This window comes from Anarrhichthys ocellatus, unplaced genomic scaffold, assembly GCF_004355925.1.
Source record: "Anarrhichthys ocellatus isolate YVR2014 unplaced genomic scaffold, GSC_Weel_1.0 scaffold1, whole genome shotgun sequence".
In the NCBI taxonomy this organism is placed as follows: Eukaryota; Metazoa; Chordata; class Actinopteri; order Perciformes; family Anarhichadidae; genus Anarrhichthys; species Anarrhichthys ocellatus.
The window spans coordinates 6,771,026-6,793,707 of record NW_022280031.1 but is presented as its reverse complement, the minus strand read 5'-3'; the positions used below and the strand labels follow the sequence as shown (position 1 = coordinate 6,793,707).

General features: G+C 41.3%; 1 protein-coding gene across 2 annotated transcripts in view; it reads right to left on the bottom strand.

The window, feature by feature from the left end:
• srgap3 (SLIT-ROBO Rho GTPase activating protein 3) overlaps positions 1-22,682 on the bottom strand; it is a 56,521-nt gene that overhangs the window by 30,988 nt on the left and 2,851 nt on the right. For both annotated transcript variants that reach the window (XM_031859452.1, XM_031859542.1), the window contains exons 2-3: positions 12,148-12,343; positions 4,172-4,334 (exon numbers count right to left, since the gene is read on the bottom strand). In XM_031859452.1, coding sequence (XP_031715312.1) covers positions 4,172-4,334; positions 12,148-12,343 — 359 coding nt within the window. The remainder of the gene's footprint in view (positions 1-4,171; positions 4,335-12,147; positions 12,344-22,682) is intronic.

The following is a 22,682-nucleotide window of genomic DNA, read 5'->3' as shown; positions in this document are numbered from 1 at the left end:
CAGCTGTGACCTGTTGGTCGGTTTTGCTGACACAATGACTTTGGTGAGTCATAGTGAATATCTCTACAGCTACTGAATGGATTGCCACTGAATTTGGGACATATTCAAGGACATCAGAGGATGAATCCTAATGACTCCCTGATTTTTTTCCTCAAGCGCCACTGTCAGGTCAGAATTTCCACTTGTGCAACACTTGAGTTTGTGAAACGATTCCTCTGAAATGACACTTCAATGCCCATCAAAAGATAAACCAGTCGGATGAGGAAATTAATGAAAATATGGAGAATACTGCTCACAAATCTATTGTACAGTGTACAAACAATCACAGTGTTCTTGTGCTTTAAATGTATTAGTAGTACCTCTAATGTACAAATTTACTTGACACACTTACTTACTGTTCCATTCTACTTGGTGTTCAATAGCCAAGACAAGGAATGCCACATGCACGTTTAATGTCCTGTGATCATTAGTGGTGGAGATTTTTGCTTAAGCTATGATCTCTTTCTGCCGCCAATTGAATATGTTTTGTTTGGAAGAAACTGTCAGGGATTCAGTGAACACCTCATGAAGACACAGTTATTTTTCACAGTCATATCGCCACACAGCATGCCTTGTGATCAAAAACATGTGACACACCTGGGCTGGAGAAATAAATGACAGTTAATCTAATAATGTTGTGTGTTTGTGTGGGAGAAAAGCATAACGATTTTATTTGAAGACAAAAAGGTGATAGAATTAAACAGCACCAGGATGTTAAAGTGTGACGACATGACACCTTCTAAAAAACAGAACAAACACCTCTAACTCTAACTTCACAGAGCAGGGAAGTTGTGGTGGAGGACGGTTGATAGAAAAACCAACGTCGTCAATAACAATCACAAATAGCATGCTGGTTGGGCTACTCTCCACAATGTGACTATAATTAGTCTTCTATTACATTCATATTTGTCATTTAATATGTCTTTAATGTTCCCATGTCATGGTGGGATCATGAAACTCACAGTTTTATATCACAACATTAGGGTCTCTGCATCAGTTTGTTTTGGTAAGTTTGATAGAGTGGATATTTACTGTAGGTTTTCTTTTATCTATTTCTTTTTAGGATTTCTTCTCTCTGCCGGGGGACCGAAATCTGTGTAACATAATGATTAGCTTGCTAGCTATCCTGCTATCCCTAGCTACATAAAACATCAAGTAAAATAGGCTTTAGGTAAGTTTGATGGTTTCGATTGAATGTTTGGGATACCACTATAGCAAACAGAAAGAAAAGAAATGTGGAAGAGTTGGAGGATGGGGCGCCATCCCATATGCAAATAGTTCTTTGCTGCTTTCTTAATGTTCAAAATGTAATGTATAGCTCCTTCTACATAAAGTGCAGCACAAAATCTTTTCACTTGAGATTACAATGTTGAGAAACAAAGGAAAGTTATGCTGATTTTTTTTTTACCTTATTCCTGCAAGCAATGTTCATTAAGTGTGATGTCTAAAATATCTACCATATGTGCCTGTCAGTGGGTCGTCACTGCAGTAAAATAATTGGCTTTTGTTTTCTTCTGCCTGCCTGAAGGTGTCACCAGCTACAGTAAGAGACTACACTGTTTATAGTTTAGATTGTTGCACTACAGAATAATACAAGCAGCAGAGAAGAACGGATGCTGATTGCCTGTAGTGAGTGCAAGGACAGTAACATATTTAACTGACAGTAAAATGTTGTAAAACGCTATAGTCCTATAATTGACACATTTCTGGACTGCTGTTAGCATGCTAACCATGCTAGTTACCGCAGTTTATGTTGACTTTACAACTCCACCCACGCAGTTTCCTGTCCCCCTTGCCTTTGGCCACACTGCACTATGAGTCAAGATGCAGAGCCCTATTAAAGACAAGCCACGTAACAACCAAAGTCCACCCCTTAATCGTTTGACTTTTAATGCTAAGCAAGTAATTGCATTTAGAGGCTTCAAACTACAATCCTTCACAAAGCCCGGTTGCTGTAATGAGTGAGATTTGGTAATGTGAAATGCACTGCATTTAGCAAAACAAAGATCTGAAGCATCTTTACAGGTGTATGGACAGGAAAGAGAAAATCTGTTGAAACAATGACAGTTCTTGTCAGATGGAGATTGAAGCATACAGCTAATTATGCTAGATAGGTGGGCTGTTGGTATGCAGCTAACTATAGCTGATAGTCATGTGCTTTTAAATACGGCAAAAATGTTTCAACGAGTACAAAACGTTCTGCCATCTTTCTTAGAAGCTGACTCATTAATGCTGGTACATCATAATGACTCAGCAAGATGCATAATTGTTATTTCACATATGATTCATTAAGAGTAACAATGAATGTTCAAAGAAAACCTCACTGCAGCAATACAGTTAGGGACAAGGCGAGTATTAATGCAATTCCCTGACACACACACACACACACACACAAACCACACCAATCCCCAAGTTAACATGTTTGTCCATGCCCTAATTGGCTAACTGTGCTTAAAAGAACTTGCTACTGTGGTGAGTCAGAAACAAAACTATTCATCAAAGAGGAAAAAACAGAATAACCTCAGGAAATAAGGTGGGATTTGTTGTTTTTACTTTGTATCTGGTGTGCAGGCAGTACGCCCTGCTCAAACAAGAACTGGACTGAATGTGATAAATGGGAAATATCCACAGAGGCCTCCAGCAGCTGGTAAATGGCATCTGTATGCATCAGTGGCTCTGAAGTGAGACAGACTGCAGCATGTACTGCAGAGGCGGAGGGAGGATTCAACCAGCGAGTGATCCACTGTGATGCAACACACTGTAAGAGATGTGGCGGGTCGTAATGTAACATGTCTTTAAAGAAACCTGTTAGTATTCATTCTTAACAGATTCCCTTCATAGCAGGAAAGAAGTAGCAATGTTGTACCTGCTGTAGTTTAAAAATGTAGACTTTATTACAATCGTCACATACGTACATGAAATTTGACCTTTGCATTTACGAACCGGGGAAGCTACGGCAAAGTGCCCAGGGAGCAACTTGGGGTTCAATGTCTCACTCAAGGACACTTTCACATGTAGCCAGCAGGAACCGGGGATTGAACCACCAACCATGTGCCTAAAGGACAGCCCACTCAATCCACTGAGCCACAACCATTCCCTACAGCCATCTATGTATTAATATATTCTCTTTGTAATTAATTTAAACAGAAACAGTGCCTTCTGCACATTCAAATCTAACACTCCTAACTACTATACCTGCATTATTTGAGACAGAAGAACACAATACCATACACCATCTACACATGTAAGGCATAACATACTGACCATAACTTCATAATTACAATGTGTCATTAATATGAAACATTCCCACTATAAGTCACAGTTTTGTTTGTCATTTATATGCTAAACGACACCTTGATCAAGTTGTCGTCGACAGCTGGAATCTCTGTCCTTGATCACCTCATCATGTCCAACAGTCAATCATCCGAAGCTCGTTCATGTGTATGTGTCATGAGTTCCATGACATTTTGATGCATTATTTATTGGCTCCCAATATGTCTGCCGGGCAAGCAGCATGGGAGCCATCCATTCATACATTCAAATATAGAATCAACTACCTGAGGGCACCTGACTTAAAAAGGTCGGAGTGCTTCTCTCTTTTCAGCTCTGGCACAGTTTCTGACAAACACTGGCCTGGCTTGCAGCCACACAAGTATACATACACACAGCTGCACATGTACAAACACATACACACAAACAGAGTAATATCTGAATGGAACCGATTAAGCAGATTGCAGCTCACCTACAGGAAGGCCTGCAAGGTGAAAACAGGGTTCTGATGTTTGGTTAAGACCTCAGTCGTCTCTGCTAGGTGCTGACAGTGAGCCAGATGTTGCTCACACTTGTAGGGGCGAGGGGTACTACATTTCTTTAAGCTAACATCACTGAATATGCTGAGGCCAAAATAAAGCCAAAAAGTAGAGAGGTAGCTTTCACTTTAGCTGCTGCAACTTGAACCTTGCAAGTTCAACTTTATAGCAACACCAAGGCATAACAAAGTTCAGCAAATGAAAGCTTCAAGCACATTGCTTGGTATTTGTTTTGTCCTTCTAACTCTGACAGTTTGTGCGCTAGACGCTGGTGATAAGAGAGTAGCAGTAAACAATGAGGGAAGGATGATAGTTTCACTGACCTTCTTGAACAGGCGGATGATGTCTTCGCTGATCTGGGCCAAGCGGACGATGACATTGTTGGTGTAGATGTCGCTGATGGTGGCATGGTCACGGCTCTCTCGTCTCGTCTGGTTCAGCACCAGGTACCAGCTGTTTACTGAAGACAGCAGGTGCTGGTCTTTCCTGAAAAAGCAAGAAAAATACAGGGCTGTTAGAATGTCATAATATGAATAGCTGGTGATGCATTTTAATCGTCATTTGCTTTCAATTCTCAGTTTCATGAAGCATAATAGCAAAAAAGCTCATTTAAACAGGACTAAGAGTCAACAGCCACTCTGTGAGGCTATACTTAGGCACAGCAGTGCTTTGAAACTTTGACAACGCTAGGATGCTGATGTGTAGCAAGTGTAATGTTAACCGTGTTTACCATCTTAGTACAGTGTGTTAGGCATCAACTGTTGTAAATGTATAATGCTGGCGACCATAATGGTGCACAGAGTCATGGACCCTGATTGCTGCATAATCAGTTTAAACTGTCTCCGCCGCGGGTGATCTCAAATAGAAAGACCAAGGCGCAAAGACATAGAACCACCAACACACACACACACACACACACACAATCCCCTCAAACCCATACCCTTGTCTGGATCCTATCTGAGTATTAATCAATCGATCCACCTTGAGGAGGAGACAAAGAGAGAAGGGGAAATGAGAGCAAAGGAGGGAGAGAGCCAGAGCAGGGGATAGGGTTTCACTAGTAGAGAAAAAGAGATGAGCAGCACCAACATCAAAGAGCCCTCCTTCAGAGAGCTTCCATTATGCTAATCACATCTAATGAAGTTGATATCTAGCTACTCCAGAGTGCTTACCCCATTATTCCTTTACTTAACTCAGCCGCTAAACACACTTACATCAGGCTGACAGGGCACAAACACCAGCACATAGTTCTCATGACATCAGTGAGGGGCAGAAAACAGGATGGCATGTGTAGAAAACTGAATCTATCCATTTATTACAAGGCCCGCTTCTTTAAAGTTACATTGAGAATGGTGTCCTGAGATGTCATAAAGCGAGTCAATTAATTTGCTATTACCAAAACCCAATGGTAATTTGAAAGAGCCGAGATAATCCAGCCATAAATTCACGCCACGATTCAGTCTTGCAATCAAGAGGTAATAATAAAATGATTAAATTGAACATTCATTTACTGCTTAAAAGTGAGATGAACCCAGATGACAGACTATGCAAAAAATGGGTAGGATTTAGGTTTTACTAACAACACTGACATAGAGCATATTGTCCTTTACTCCTCTGGGATGGCCTATTTCTACCGTCTCAGTCACCATCCCTCATTTCGTACCAGTTCTGCTTGACTAACTTATCTGCCTGTAAGGGATGCAGCTCTTCGGTGTATAATTGTGGTTTGTGGTTGAGAGGTTTACGGATAAGCACCTTGACTCTCTGCTAATCCCCAAAAGTGGTCAGAGATGCTTCATCACATCCCTAAGCACAACCAGGCCCATTTTAGTCCCTTTTTATCCTCCTTAGCTTTCCATCCAAACACTCTTCAGGTAAATCCTCGGCCCTCCTCCGATCGTGAAAGGTGTTTGAAGTCCCCAATGTAACACTAGTGCTAAATCTGCTGCTTAAAGCTACTTCCAGAAACTTTCACTTTGTGTTGATGTTGGCGGTCCCTGTGGACAAAAGCAGTAGTGTTTCTGAGCACCAGAAGCCATTTAGAAACCCTCTCATTTTACTGCAGCCGGGTGTGACGGTCTGCCCTGTGCAGTTTTGGTTCAGGTTCAAAGCTCAGCTCCTGGCCGGAGTAGGAGCCGCTCTCCGGAGCTCTCCCCCTCCCATCGGAGCTTCCGACTGCAGGTCGGAGGCGGCAGAGAAGCCGGATCTGGGTCTGTCTGCAGTGGGCTGGTGGCTGCCGGAGTCTGAGCTGAAGGAGCTCCGGTGAACCTGCATGATTTCATCTGATTTTGGGCGGAATCTGACCCAACGGCACCGAAAACAAACTATGTAGAAATAGCCAATCTTCTCGCTGATGTTTACCTAAGTAGGTCATATGGAGGCATCAGTATTAATTTGGGACAGTTTCATAACCAGTTAAAAGGTCATCACAGTAAATTTAAGTCACTCCTTTTAGATATGATATGCCTCTGGAGATATGTTAGGACTTCAGTTAAGCATAGCCATGCCATGAGCTAAAGAAATCACAATAACAATGCTAACATGCTGAGGTTTGGCAGGTATAATGTGTGTCATGTTCCCCATCTTAGTTTAAGGTTTTAGCATGCTAACATTTCCTGATTGGCAGTAAACACAAAGTATAGCTGACAATGATGGGAATGTTATTAGTTTTAATAATTAGTCATTATCAATTGGTCTAAAAGCGGCAAGGTATATATTCTTAATGCTTCGGATTAAAGTCTTGACAAGAGAAACAGAAAAAGGACACAAGATCTTTTTTTCCCCAGTTGCTGTGCTCATTTCACAGGAATTCGGAGCAGAAGGTTGATATTTAGGCCTGTGCACCAGCAGCATCTCTGGAAGTATTTTAACACAGTAATAAATGCAGCTCCTCGACTTGTTTTATGGGAAACAGACACTATCTTTTCTATACCGGCTCTGAGACAGAGGCTTATGCATCACAAAGGATCGACTTCAGCATGCAGTAAAACTCAATCATGTCTACTCTGTACCTACTTCTCCTGGCTGATTTACCCTAAAAGGCCGAGTATCGGTTAAGAGCCTGCGGGTCAATTAATCTAGAAGCCTTCAAAAGGGTTGCTTTGGATGGCTCCATGCCCACGGTATTTATACACAGGATATCATTAACATGCAGAAGGCAAACAATGAGCTCTGAGAGTCTCTAGAGAAGTGAGAAGGAAGAGGAGGAGAGACGAGTGCAGCTTTCTGGCATCCTATTACATCTGTCTCATCCTGTAAAGCACTGCCTGGCTGTCTCCACGGTTTTTACAAGTTCTGCACTGCTTCACTGTCTCTATGAAGCAGACCCAGACAGTGTAATCAGTGTAATCTGTGAATGCACGGAGGAGCGTGAAGAAGATGAGACCCAGAGACAGTTTAAAATGTAGAAACAGAGAAAGAGTGTATGGTTGGAGAATATTGCAATAATCCTTTGATTTAAGGATACACTGATGGCAAGCTGTCTCCATAATGTGCATACCCTAAACAAGTAAGCATTATATAGAACAGTGCATATGCTTTAGTCATGGCTGCACTGGATGCCACCATCACCCAGGGCCTATGATGTGTCTCAGCCAGGATTTCCAGAAGGAAGTGTGTATTTATCAAACCAGGACTCGGCTCTGTGGAGGCCTTTAATCCCCTCCACCCCGCCTGCCTGCTGCTTATCAATGAAACAGCCAAAGAAAAGGAGAAGGAGCCAAACACAGTTTCAAAAGACAAGGGGAACGTGGGCACATGGAGCCAGCTTTGCCATTGAAATTCATTTTGCCCCCGTTTTCAAGCAGGGCTTCAATATGCTACAGCGCTGATCTGCACATCATTTAGCACATTTTTTTCTTTTTTTTCGTGAGCAGACACACTGCCAACATGTAATAATGCACAGCTGCACAGAAACGGTGCCAGAGCAGAGTGCAGTACAGTGAATAGTCAAGGAAGAGTTTAACAACATCTGAAAAACAAACTGCAAACCAGATAATTGTTTGATGTTGCACATGCTGTCTTCCACCAGCTGGACTTGTCAACCTGACACAATCAGGGAATGGACTACTGTGTTCAAACAAACCCGGCCTAAAGAGAAACAGTTTAACCTTTTACCCTTTGCCCCTCGAAGCTCCTGAGAGCAGCCATGGTTATGGGACTACATTTACAGTTTGGTGCCAGTGCACATAGCACCATTAAAGCACCTGATACTATGCAGCAGACATCATTCGTCATATTAATATCATAACTAAAGCATTGCATCACACTTGTTTAATTTCTTTTGAAGACAAACGTATTGATGCTAAAGGCAGCCTCACACCGTTCTTAGAAGAAACACGCTGGAATATCCAATGATACATTTTCAAAGCTGTGCCACGCTGACCACGAAGTGAACAAAGTCATCACATGGAAATGAGCAAAAGCAGCTTCAAAACTAAAATAACTCACATATACTGCACGGAGATCTGGCGCTGTAAAGATACCAAACAATTTTCTCCCCCAGTTCATGCCAAACCAATCGCTTGGACACACACACACACACACACACACACACACAAGCCCTGTCTTATCTCTTCCAAACAGGTTATTCTCCATATCAATATTGCATGAGTTGCCTTTTTAATGGTGCTACGTCTGAATATGTCTGTAGAGACAGATGATACCAATCCACTCTAATATGATGTGGTAAATTATAATCACGTCCATGATATACCTTGAAATATCTGCTCCATATAATCAAGTTAGCTGTTGTCTCTCAGGAACTGTGGACCAGTAAGAGAAAGGAAGTGGTGCACTATCTCGCACAGCAACTGCAGCATGGAGCATCTCAGTAACCCTTCAGTGTGTCTTTTTTTACTTTGGCAAATGAGGTAAAGTGGAAAAGCAAAATGATCCTTGGTCGGGTTGCTGCGGTGCAGCTGTAGCTGCAGTCGCTGTAAATCACTGTGGCATTCAGCTTGCTAATGAATCTGCTCTGGGAGGGTTCAGCCAGCAGACTGTAGGCTGTGATCCAGCACATATGGAAGTCTGTCCTGGTCAAGATCGTATTGCTCTGTTTTGGATGTCGCTTAAAGCAATAAAGGTATAAATCAGCAGTGCAACACAGAGTTCACAGAGCATAGCCTTTACTGCAATGAATGACAGTCACAGGAAAAGGATATAGTTCAGATTTGCTACGTGGTATGAAATACAGAGTAAGAGATAACTCAGACAAAATCAAAAGCAACTACCTAAAATATAACTGCACTGAAGTGGGAGGCCAGGCACAGTACAGAGCATGTCACAGCTGATTACCAGGATTTGTGGTTGCCTGCCTGCTCAGACCTGGAGTTATAGGCACATGGTGCAATCAATGTCTGTGCTTAATGAACTCATTTTGGACAAAATAGTCACCAGTTTACATTTAATGTAGCCTGTATACGCTTTAAGCAGGAAAAAGTATAAAAGTTTTCATTCTGATACATAAGAGAGTGTGTGCGTGGTATGGATGGCACGTAACACAGACTTTTAGCTATGATTACATGTCAAGCAAGTGTAATAGCCGCCCACCCACACTTCCTCTGTGGTCTGTCACTCCTTCAGTTTGGCTCTTTAGCTCACATTGTTGAACTGTTTCATATTTTTAAACATTATGTGAATTAATATATTTAAAATAATTTCTTTATGCTGAATTAAGTTCAATATACAGGGCGTCGCATAAAAAGACAATCATTAAAAGTGTGATACATTGTTGTCCATTTAGGTCACTATACTGTGGACGTGTGTAGGTGTGTGTGTGTGTGTGTGTGTGTGTGGCCTTTGTCACGTCACTGCACTGCTGTCTGCAGCCTGCTATGATCTCGGCAGTGTAAGGTGTCAACTGTACAGTCCAAAGGGGGAAGCACACCTCCTCTAACACATCTGGACTCAATTATGCAGTCAAATCCTCATCCACTTCACACACACACATTGTTCTCCTACATACAGTTAGTGTACATCCTATCCACACACTTCTACATGATCTTATTCTATGTCTACCGTCAAGAAGTCCAAAACGTGTTACTCAAGTAAAAGTACTTTGATTAGCCGACAGTGACTTTTTATTTACACATGAACAGTGAATTGGGAGGCACATTTCTCCAAACTTCAAACCAGGTTTGTTAAAATAACTGTAACCCACTTAGATGGCATTTATAAATCACATTAAATAATCTGCATAAATAAACTCACTTCTCTGCAGTTTGAATCATCATTCAATATGGTGAATTGGCTTCTCGTGGATGGATGCGCAAGTATATCTGTTTATGTGGATCACATGATCGATAACCGGGTCCTGCAAAACATTGTCATGCAGCAGGCCAGTGAGCATTTGAGAGTCAGACAGGCCTCTTCATATTAGGCATTTCAAGATTCAAAATATGAAAATGTTAGAATTGCAATCCTGCAGTTTCCATTTGCAAGAATCAGAGCTGGAGTTAAGACTACATGTTGGTGTAGATTAATGTTGGAGATCTGCTGCCAGATCACAGCTGGGTTAGTTTCCAGACTGAATCAAACTCGCCTCTTCGCCCGAGGTGCTTCATTTTAGGAGTGGCAGAGCTTAATTTCATGCCTTGTGTGAGTCATGTACCAATGTGATAGTGGTGATTTCTGTGCAGACAATCTCTCTTTTTCTTCAGTGTTTCTCGAGCTGCAAATCTAAATGGGTCAAGGCTACGGGTGAGCTGATTTTGAGCTGATGACCTTTAATGGACTTAATTATTGTTACCTTCACTCATAAGATCCATTTATGCTTTGGCCTTTGTACTTCACCATTGGCTTTATATTTCTCTCAACAGACTCAGACTTTCTTTCATTAAAATAGTACATGTTAAATAATCAAATCAAGTAAAAGTAATAGGAAATGATTTACTATATACTATAACTATACATAATTCTCCAAAATCATTTTACAAGATTTAGTACAATAAACTGTTGATACTTTGAGCACTCTTAAAAACATTTTAATCCATGACAACTAATTTATCCTTGTTAGTCCTTAACATTACAGTAATACAGTGATACCTACAAATACAAAGATCCATCTCGCCAACAGTCAAGCACACACATACAGCACCAATAACACTGACTGTTTTCACTGATAACTTCCTTCCTTGGATAAATCACATAGTTTTAAATTAATATCCACCGCCACAGGTTTCTGTCTGATGCAGACTATGCTATATTTGTACATAATGGATGCAATTCTAAAACATAATGAAGCACAAAGCTTCACTCAAAGCTTCCTTCTATGAAGTTAAGTGTGAGACTACATCACTGAGTGCATTGGATTTGTGATGTGCAGCCCTCAAAAGTATTTAACTTCTTTAATGAACTGCATCCTTATCAGCATGCCAGAACCAGTCGACCTTTGAAGATGTCATAGAGAGCTTCATTTTAATAATGTATATTTTCTTACAGTACATAATCATATTGGAGAGTTTTGTTGTGTAGTTCTGCACTGTAATCAAACAAGGCACTGTGATTAGCAGCAGGGCTGGGTCTTACAGTCAGGTTATAAATAGTGAGTGTTTAGAGGAGGATAAAGTCACTTGGCATACACATCCCTGTGGTCTGGTACACGTTGAAAGGAAAAGGGGACAGTAGCTTTACAAAAATACATTTAAACCGAACAGAAAAACAGTTTAGTTAAAGTAAACAACACTTAGGAAAACTAATATGCTTTCAAGCTACAACGAGCTAACGAGGGCCTAATTTCCACAGAGGATGAGCTACACACGTCCCCCTCATTTTCCCAAAATCTAATTTTTGTCCCCATTACTTTTATTGTCTCAGATTTACTCACTTAAACTTAAACTAGACAATGCCTTCTTACTGTCCAGTCGTTGATATGCTGCTGAGTTGCCTTTAGTTATTAATGTGCCAATGGCAATAAGCTTATCGAGCAGTGGTGAGTCATTTGTGGGCTATATTTTGCCCTGGGTTCCTGCAAGTCATAACTCAGGGCTGAGAAAATATATTGCACTTTTTTTGGGTAAAAAAACATTTGATCTATATTTTTACACTCTTTTTTTTCCTTAAAATGTGCTATAATTGAATATCGATCAAATAGCAGTAAAGAATAGCAGTTTTTTAGTGAAGGTGCAAATAGGAGGAGATGCAAATCAGGTCAGCATTTCAGATTTTTCATTAGACTAGCATTCATTTGGAAAGCATAAATAAAGATATGTAACCAAACCAATTGCTTTTCACACAACCTGTCTGATGCACAGACACCGTTTCATCAGCAAGTGGCTGAACGGCAGCGAGGGAAACTCACTTGAACTGTTGGTGTTCCCTGGAGCTGCGGATCTTAGAGGAGAACCTCTCGGCCAATTTCTCTAAGCTGCGTGAATATTCCAGTTCAATCTCTGCTTTGCGGCGGAAGAACTCCTGCAGGTCCTGCAGCACCTGGATACGAGACTCAGACTGTTGCTCCAAGCATTTGAACTGCTCCACCAGCTGGTTACGGATCTCTGTCCAACAAAACAGAAAACAAAAATGGTGAGTCGACTGTTTATGCTGCTGTTACAGCATGCCTTGGTCATTAACAACCTGTCAAGCATATTATGAAGTGTATTGTCTTTATTTCCCCCTTGAAGAACATTTTTCTGAGGTATTTGTCTTCCACGTACTCATTTCATGTTGAAGGACGGTTTTCTGCTTTGACACTTAATGAAACCGTGCAGGTTTATCATGTTGATTGACAAATATGACACATAAGACAATTTAGATTGATCAATCAGCCACTAACAGAAAAATAAGAAAATACTCAAGAAACACTGTGAAGCATGTTTTCCTCAAAATCTGTCATGGTGACACAGCATGCAACAAAATGCTGTGTAATGACTTCTGTACCAAACGCCAATCTTGAGAAAAATGCTGCCTAAAGATTGACACAGTAATAATCAATTGAAAGAACATCGTTTTGATCAACCCTCTAAGATGGGACTGATGCAGTGAGCACTATCCTGTGGGAAATATGTGAAGAGCTTGAGCTTGTCTTACGTTACCTGAGATGCATTATAGGACAACATGCTACATGTCACCGTCACACAGAGAAAAACCTTCACACAAGCCAAGCAGGGCTGGTAAATCAATCATCAATAATCTTATGGTATATCTCATTTTTGGTTAACGCAAATAACAATCAGTAAATGCTGTTATTCACAGCTATTTCATTTCACTCCTTCAGACCAGCAGCAACATCAAGCGTCTATAGCAGAGACTGGGAAGGACCAGTGAGGCTCCATGCCAATCTGTAAGATGAACCATGTTGTATGATACCTGTGGACCTACTGTGGAGATAAAACTGATTTAATTAGAAGCTAATGCATTCTCCCACTTGGAGCGAGTACAAGAGTAACATTTCTCCTCGAGAGGAACCTGATGCTGCCAGGCAGACTACAGATCCTTCATGCCAGTGGGAACCCATGAGAGAAACCTGATTCCTCTTTGTAGTGCTGTCATCAGCAACAATAATGCCTCTGCTGAGGAACAGAGAAAGGCCTATTTAGCAGAACAGAAACACATCCTGATGGAAGAAGCGATTGCAAACAGGATGAGTGGTGTCACTTCTCAAGAGGAAAGAAAGCTCCTGAACTAATGAGCAACTTTTATTAGAAACCAAAATGACGCTTTGTTGTTACATACAAACACGATTTGCCTCGGTGCAGTTCCTGAGTCAAGTCTTGCAGCAGAATTAAATGACAAGAATTCAAGATTACAGCACATCCAGAGGTGGTTTCATCATGGGTCTTGCTTTCAGTGTTTTCGTTATCTTCAGCAATTCATCAGACAAACAGCGTGATGGAAAAACAAAAGCGTGTTTTATCTTAGGTTTCTTTGGAAAATGTTGAATTCCTTTATTTAAAGCAATAAATACAAATTAATACGCAATCTATCACATGATGCTTTGCACAGAATTTATTTACCAGCTTATCAAGCTTTTCCTCCACTCAAAAGGACTTTTTGTATTTATGTCTTTACTTCCGCCTTCAAAAGGTCTGCGTGGTAAAGCACTTGAACGCAGCAATGGAAAAAAGCAACTTCCTTAATGTAAGTCACTGCATGTTGTAACATCTTGAGTTACAACATCTTGAGTCATCGCAAGCTATAACCCTAAAAAAAACAAGGACTAAGGATGGATTTTATACATATCCGAGCCATGGCAGATGAACTGCTGACTGAATGGTGAAACCGCTGCAGTGACACAGACTGTGTTTCCATTGCTGCTGAGGGTGTAATTTGGTCAGCCAAGCCCTCCTTGTGGATATATGCAGGCTCTCACTGCATGGGGAAGCTTGCCATTTAGAACTGAAACAGTGATGTCTTGGGGGCGAGCCTTCTCTTTCCCTGTGATGTCGTGCCGCCTGGCCTCAGCCTCGAGCGGCATGCTTCACTCTGTGGTTAACCATTGTCCCAGCCCTCCACTTCATCCAGGGGGCCTCCCTCTCCCTTCCAGCGCTGACAGCTTAAAACTCCGTTTTTAGTGGGAGCCCGGAACCAGAGCTCATGGGAGGGATACCACTTAACTGATTCAGTCCTGACAGGAATGACTGGCTGTCGCAGACATGCAGTTACGTTCCCTGCATGCAGTGTTTGTTTTTTTTTGTTCTATGTTATTTTTCTGTAAAAGAGAAAAACAGAAAAACAGTGGCAAAGCAGGCGAGCCGAGAGAAGTGCCCCAGGAAAATGTGACACCGATGTGCATGAGTGACAGGGAGGACTTTTGAAAACAGTCTTTCACGAAAAGGGAACTCTGAACCAGCAGCTGCAGCACTACATTTATCAGATGAGTTTGGAAAAATAGGTCACGCACACCAGTAGTGTGCCCTTCCCTCTCAGAAACCATGAGCAATTGGAGAATTATTCCCTAAGTATTCCCAGCTCTTTGAGTTGCTTCACTGGCTGCGGTTTAGACAAAGTGAGGGACCCCTCTGTGGTTCTTTACAATCTCAGGAGAATGTAAATGTCGGCCTGAAGCTAAAGTGAAAATGATTGTTTCTCTTTTTTAAACACCACCAACATAAGTCCTGTGCACTATTATTACACTCCTTGACTAAAGAAATCCTTCTGATGTCCGTATTTGATTCTGCTCCGATTTGCTACCATGAAGTGAAGAAATAAAAAGATCAGCGTTTACAGCGTAGATAAAACACACAGTGAGTAGTTTGACGCACGACATGCCTTAATTGCTTTCAAGAATAGTAACTGGTTCAAACGCATCAAGTGCCTTTAAAAAGATTTATGTATGATATTAGAGACCTCACATTTTCTATATGATCTATACATAACCTCAGTATACAGCCACCACATCATACCTTCATTCCTCTCTGACATGCAACAAGGCTTTAAACCCACACATTTCTGTGTAAAGATGCTAAACATGGATGCCCCACTTTCAGCTTGATTTATACTCCTGCGGCTGTGTGTCTATGTGTTATGTGCCGGCACCTCTCACACACGGCAGGCACACATAGTACTGCAGTGGATTGTGCTTAGCATGTTATTTATTTTTGGTTTGGACTCGCGGTTTTCAAATCCTTTGTCAGGTGGTCATTAATTTATGTGATAAACGTGATTCAATAGTTCCATTTAAGTTTGGCCCAACAAAACTCCAGGGCTGGAAAGAAACATGGAAGAGTTGGATGATGAGGAGGAGCTCTTGTGCTTAGATTTAATAAAGGTGTTGTTGTTGGAACAGGATGTGATGGTAGTTGTCCAAAAAATTTATTTCCTAGCTCTGATGTCCAATCAAACGTCTGCGGTGCAGGTGCGTAGTGACATTATTCTGGAGGTGCTCGGCACATATGCAGCTCTCTACGTGCTTGGCAAACCATACTTAAGGCTCTGCGTAAGCTCTGCGCAAGCATCTACACAGAGATATAAGTTAGGCAGAGAGAGAAAGGGGGGGGGGGGTGAGACTGGAGCAGCTGGAATATGGTCAAACCCTTGATGGCTAATATTAAGGCCAAAATTATTTGTTTCAAGGATACTTTTATACAGCCTATATTGGAGGAACTTGTGACAGTACAATACAATTAGATTCCTGCTCTGCCATTTTTGCCCTTTTTGCTACCAGTTCAGTTACATGCAATGAAAAATTACCTCCATTGCTGCCGCTCTGTAAATCACAACGTTCAGTATGACATATTCTGTATATGACGCATTATGAGAGCAGACAGTATATATCATCATGAAGAGCCCGTCCCCTTCCACTGGACACCTGCTCCACAACATAATCTCCCCTTCACCGTTTAAAAGGACAGGAATTGAAAGCACAGTGGACACACAGGAAGCCCTCTGAAAACAATAGTGGGATGTTGAAGACTCCTGACCTTTGACCCTCACAGACAAAACCCTGTGTTGGCAGCTGTGTTAAAGCACCGTATGGTGATGTTTCTAGCAAAGGTTGAATGAACTGAACACTAGAGTTGCACTCCTCCCAAACTTGTCTGTGAACTGAACACTCACCTCATGCTAAATATCTATACAAAGTTTGGTTCACAGAGACCAGATGCATCCAATGAGAGCCTCCATCTCAATTCTCATGCAAGGTGTTATATTTAGAGATCGGTGACATGTCAAAGATATGTTTGAGTGTTTGGACAATGCAGATGGACATCACAGAAACTGATAATGCAGTATGTGGGGTTTGAAAAGTTTCTACTGACTGTAGAAATCCGTTGTTGCTCGAGCTGAATTCAGCCTCTGTTCTCAAAACTACAAACATTTTATAACCTAGATGGGGAGAGTTGCTCTGATCAACAGAACTCACAATATCTGTAATGTTTTGTGTTTTTGTCTCCCTCAGGCACAATGCAGCTTAGTGCAAAAACTTGTCAACAACTTCCCCTACAGATGTAAAACTGACTGTTGACCTTTCCTCAGCACATAGAGGGTATCATTGGCTCTGATGTATTATGGATACATTAATGGGCTTAGAACAAGTCACTTCTTATTATCTCATACAAATTAACCTGCACCCCCCCCCCCCCTGAACTTAATTCAGGAGACCAGTGGTGATGTACTGGTGCAGCGTTTTAATGCAAGTCTGCTGTTTAAGCTGCCAGAGAAGGAACAGGAGGGATGGATCACTTCACTGCGGGGCAATAACGCTAAAATTGATCTTACATATTGATGGGTTTGACAGGATATGTCTGCTCTACAGATTTTGCAGTCACGTTTAGCATGCATGTCAATGTTTCACTGAATCTATGAGAAGTACAGATTCCACTTCATGTTTTTGGATACTGGTGCAATGACTGTGGAGGTAAGAACTACATGTCTCTGTGTAATGGGGATAAATTATAAATCATAACCAGCCTCAGAAGGTATTAAACACTTTGACAATGACATCTTTAGGCGTTCACATCACCATGCAGTAAGACACACACACTGTGTGTAGACAGACACACACACACACACAGACACACACACACACACACAGACACACACACACACACACAGACACACAGACACACACACACACACACACACACACACACACACACACACACACACACACACACACAAGACAAAAGCCACTCTGAGCCAAATTTCACTAACCTAATCCCCAAGTCAGCTCTGCAGTATCTGGGCTCTACACTGCAGAGCCAAATTCACAAGAAAAGCAGACACACAGCCAAACGCAACCCTTATCCAGACCTTAATTCACTCTCTCTCTCTGTGCCTTGCACTGAGTCTTATAATACAAGTTCCAGTCGTTGAACTAATCCCCCTACTTCTCTGTTCTTTTTTTTAAATCCCTAATGATTAATGCAATTTTTGGATTCATGAGGGCATACTCCTGATGTCAGTGCAGGTTCTTCTCTTTCTGTCTCTCTGCTGTTCCCTCATTAGGCCAGGCTGCTGCAGCACATGTACTCAAAGATAAGACAACAGGAGCCGAGACCAATCAATGGCAGAGCAGAGGTGAACCGACGGAGCGTCCTACAGCAAGATGTCAGCTGTCAGTCTCTGGGTCGTCCCTCACTCCTAATCCTACTTCCTAATTATCTGCTGGTTTATTGGATTTTCCACTGGCTGTTCTGTCAACCTAAGAATCAATCAAATGAGCTTGTCTCAAGCAATTTTTCCACTACCTTCTAGTCTCTTATTGAAAATGAACGCCATTAGGCAACTGCTTCCTGTCAGTGATAATGAGCTAGATGATAAACAGCTCATTGAATCTCTTAAACTGTAATAAACCTCCAGCCGCACTGCTTTGAAGGAAAAAAACACTCCTGATGACAATAAAATAAACATTAACGATCAGTTTTTGCTCTGCAAATGCAAGTAGAGGAAATTCGTCCCAGACTTCCTCTGTATCGGCTGCATCGTCATCATGTCGCACGAGTCTGCCGCTTCAGAGAAGCCCGAGCATGTAAAACTCCAAGCGGAAACACGCCCTTTGAGAGTCTCGCTGCCCATCACTGCTGTATCCAGGATCCAGGACGGCAGGACCAGGCTGAGAGGTGTCTCCATGGCAACACAGGCGTGCACCAGTCCCCAGGGAGCAGCTTATTGGAGGAGTGGTGCAGTCTGATGGATGTGGACGGCTGGCAGCATAGAGTGAGGCTGCACGTAGGGATGTATGCACTGAGACGTGGTATACAATTGCAAAGCTGACAAGGTGTCCACTGATCAAAGCACTCAAACTCATTTCACTATTTCCTTCTGGTTGCCTCAAATTAAAATAAATACTCCCACAGCATATGGTATTTACAAATGCACTGGAAGTTTTAAATGCATTTATGAACCAAGGACGTCTCTTCATCGGCTCGAGTAGGTGAAACAGTGAGCAGAGTTTATAGTTTTAAAAACTCTGGTGAGTCACAACCAAAGGAGCTCCTCATATTCTGCACATTCTGACTTCATATTCTGCAAATTACAGTAAACTGTATCAGCTACATACCATATAAGATTGGCAGCTTTATGTGACAATAAACTGAATATCTTTCAGGTTTTGGACTGATGGTCAGACAAAACTAGCAATTCAAAGACACACCCTTGGGCTTTGAGGAAGATTGTGGTTTTAAATAAATAAACTTAATACATTTCAAATAATCATTAGCAGCCTTACAGTAAATTAATACTTAAAGCAGATAAAACAAAATGCCACTCCTTTTTGCGCTCCTAATAATACTGAGCCTGTGCCATTTTTGCTTCTATTTCTACCAACAGTGGTGGGTGAGAGGGATTTGTGAGCCGCAAATAGGTACACTCTTTAATTATCTAAAGTTTATAGTGGGACCTCCACTTCACAGGTGCCTAATAAAGTTAATTTAGCAGGTCCCAAGCCTGCACTAGAAGAACTTAACTAATTACTTCATCCTCTCGTTGGGGGGTTATTTTTACACAACTGCCCTGTTTTCTCTGTTTCTAAGGTTACAGTCTCTCAGCAGGAAGTTGTTTATTAATTCATTATTTTTTGTATCAACTATTGCTTCATCTCACCATGGATACTTGTTGGGTAACAAAGCCAAATCATTTCATAATTTCCTGTCATTTTCTCTTTGCCAGGAAATAAAGGGAGCAACTGAACTGCCGGTTAATGACCTCTGTCACATTGTGAAGCTTTTGACACGATCAAAAAAAACGTTTTTGTTTATTGATAAAATAATAACAGTTTAAAATTGTGGCATTTAGGAAGAAAACAACTACAAACAGTCAAAATCCATTCAAACGTTTTGAATGTACAGAGAGCACGCTGACGCTATATACTATTTTACTACATAATGTCACATTATAAAGTTACTGAGGACTGAACCGAAACACTCTTATCACTTCGACCTGAGCTTGTAGAGTTTTTCCTTTAGTGTCAATCTCTAATGGCAAAGTCTGTCTGTATTCAAAGCTCAGGTGAAAATTCAACAGACTATTTAAATTCAGATTTAAAGTTTTACTATTTTGGTTCAGAAAATAAGGTTTGTATATCAAAAACATATCCATTCATTCAATAACTTACAAATTCAATGCATGCTTGGTATGTCAGTCTTATCGCTCTTGATTTGAATTAAATTTAAGTGCAACAGCCCTGTAACTAGGTTTCAGTCCTCCCGCAAACAGCAGTGCATTACTGGACTTTTAATACAATCATGGTGTTGACAGCTACACTTCTCCAGACAGTCTTGATTCATTCAGCATACACAACTGAATAAAAGGAGATGTGAATTCATGCACTGACTGGCACCAAATAACCAAGAAAATGAATGTGTGTGTTTCTGTTTAAATGACCCTTTGTCTACTTTATCAAGGCTAGCACACAAACCAGAAAAAAAAAGGAAATTCAGAGACTGTCTTAAGATCACCAGTTTCATGAAAAGCTGATTATCTCTCAAATCCTTGTGAGACAGACAGAACAAACTCAATTTATCAAGTGGCAGCTGCATTCATGAGTTCATGAGTTTACAGAGAACAGAGCAGATCACCAGAGTTGCGAGAACTCTGATGGCAGACTGCAGGATGATAGCTCAGTATGACATGAATATATTGGGTTTTTTTAATTGGCAACAGCCACAGGTGACCTCTTGTCATCTCTGTCACACTTAGTCTGAGTCTAAGATATTGTATGTGGCAGACATGTTGCCTCTTTTACCACCATAACAAAGACACATTTTGTCAAACTTCTGCTTTCCTCTGAAGTTTTGTTAATAAAATGCGATTAGGTACAAAAAAAACTTTAAAAGAAAAGTACAACATGTGTGCAAACACAATTATTTACATTTTTGTGTGTGGATTAAATCAAGCAGCAACCTCCGTTGTTGACAAATGAAGCCAACATGGAAGTGTCAAAAACTGCTTTCCTCAAATGGCCACTTGAGGCTGACTCCAACAGCGAGTCAATCCCCATCAACCCCCCATGCATTCATTCATCTGAAATAAACATGTTTACAGTCTGGTACAAAAAACAGTTTAGGTCTCTATAGCTTATATTCCTATTCATGAAAAGGGGGATTTTTATACAACTCATCTGTTTAAAGTACATTAAGGCTTAAATGTATGCATAATGAAGGGCATGGCTGCTTTGAGTGACAGGTGGGTGGTCTCAAGTCGTTCGCCACTAGATGTTTCCTCTGCTGCAACACCCACATAGACCCACATAAACTGTAGCGATAGCCGGAGCCATGAGCTTCACATCGGCTCTTCAGAAATCTTTCAGGCGAAGTCACGATGACTATGTCCATATTAAACACAGTCTATGGACTAAACGAGATGTGTGAATTAGTGACCTTTAGAGATGCTGGTAGGCCAGGGGCAGGCTACCTGTTTCCTTCTGTATTCAGTCTTTATGCTAAGCTAACTGGCTGTTGGAGGTAGCTTCATAGTTATCTTACACACACAAGAGCAGTATCAAGTGTCAAACTTTTCTATTAACTTCACTTCAGTGTCTATTTATAGAATGAAATCACACCATCTTAACTCAGCAACAGAGCAATTTGAGCTGCCCGCTTGTTTGACTAGTCACTTCCACAGCACAAACAAACCAACCCTTAATGAAACCCAAAATCTATTGGACCAAAGAATACACAAGCTGCCCCACTAAAGATTGTTATGTCTAAATAGCTAGTAGATGTTTTTTGTTATTTGCAAATGTTCTCTCAGTCAGCAGCAGGTTTGCCAAACAAGCTGCCGGTGAGTCAATGCGACCATTTCTCTCCCAACTCCCAACATGTCAGTTTCTGCACAGCCAGCTTCATGTTGCCCAGCAGGATGTTGATAGCTAACTGACCAAATCCCACCATGATGGTAACAAGCTCTGATCTTGACAAAATTACTAGCATCAATTGACGGACACATTTTTACATTTTAACGTTTATCTCCCTCAGCAGAGCTGTCTGTAGCCTGGAGCAACAACAAACACGCAGACACACCTAGTGTCTCACACAATCATCATCAGCATTTTATCAAACTGACTCACCTTTTGAGGTTATTAGTAGGATCATTCTATCAGACATACTGAAGTTTTATTTTCATATAAGGGGTGAGAAGTGTGGTTTCTGACCCCACTAGGCACCGTACATACTGCAAGCTAATGATTGACATGTACAGCTGCAAAGAACGTACCATGATATCATAAATCATTTAAAATGTAAAGGTGTGCGTGATCACGTTCTATCTACTGTTACTGCACAAATGACACTTTGGTTTGCATTGGGAAAAATACAAGCAGAGCCTGTGACAGGACTGTTGGAAATGAATGTTGATCAAATTACTTTCAGGATTTTATTTGGTCTGCTTGAGAGGTTAAACTTGTTTGCATTTAGTCCGGCAGAAAGGAACTATAGCAACAAAAAGAAACCTGAACCCAGAGGTGAAAAAGCCCTGCTTCCTTTTCAGTGTCACCTCAAGTGTGTTTGTGTATGTGTGTGGCTGGAAGGGCTGGACATTAATGAGTACATCTGGAGGACACTGAACAATTTCCAAGAGCAGTTGCCTTCATTTCCTCCTGCCTACAGGAAAAACAAGTGAAAGTAAATGAAGCCTTGTGTGAATTCCATCACATTAAAACTGATCGTCCTCTCAAACACTATGTGCCTGTCTTTCTGTATGCCCGTCTTTGTGCGTGGGTGTATTGGTGTCAGTGCGGGTAATGACTGTCGTGGTCGTGTCTGAGTCAGACAATAGTTACATCTAGGAAAAGACTGCTATCAAACTAAGCCAACTAGTTAAAGCAATGATCACACCGACTTTTATTTCCTAAATACTGCAGGAAATGTGGAAGTTTATACTGCAGCTATATTTCAGTCTCAAACCTGGAGCTTAAATGTCAAACAGCTGCTGATGGCTGAGCCCGGGGAGGAACACTTC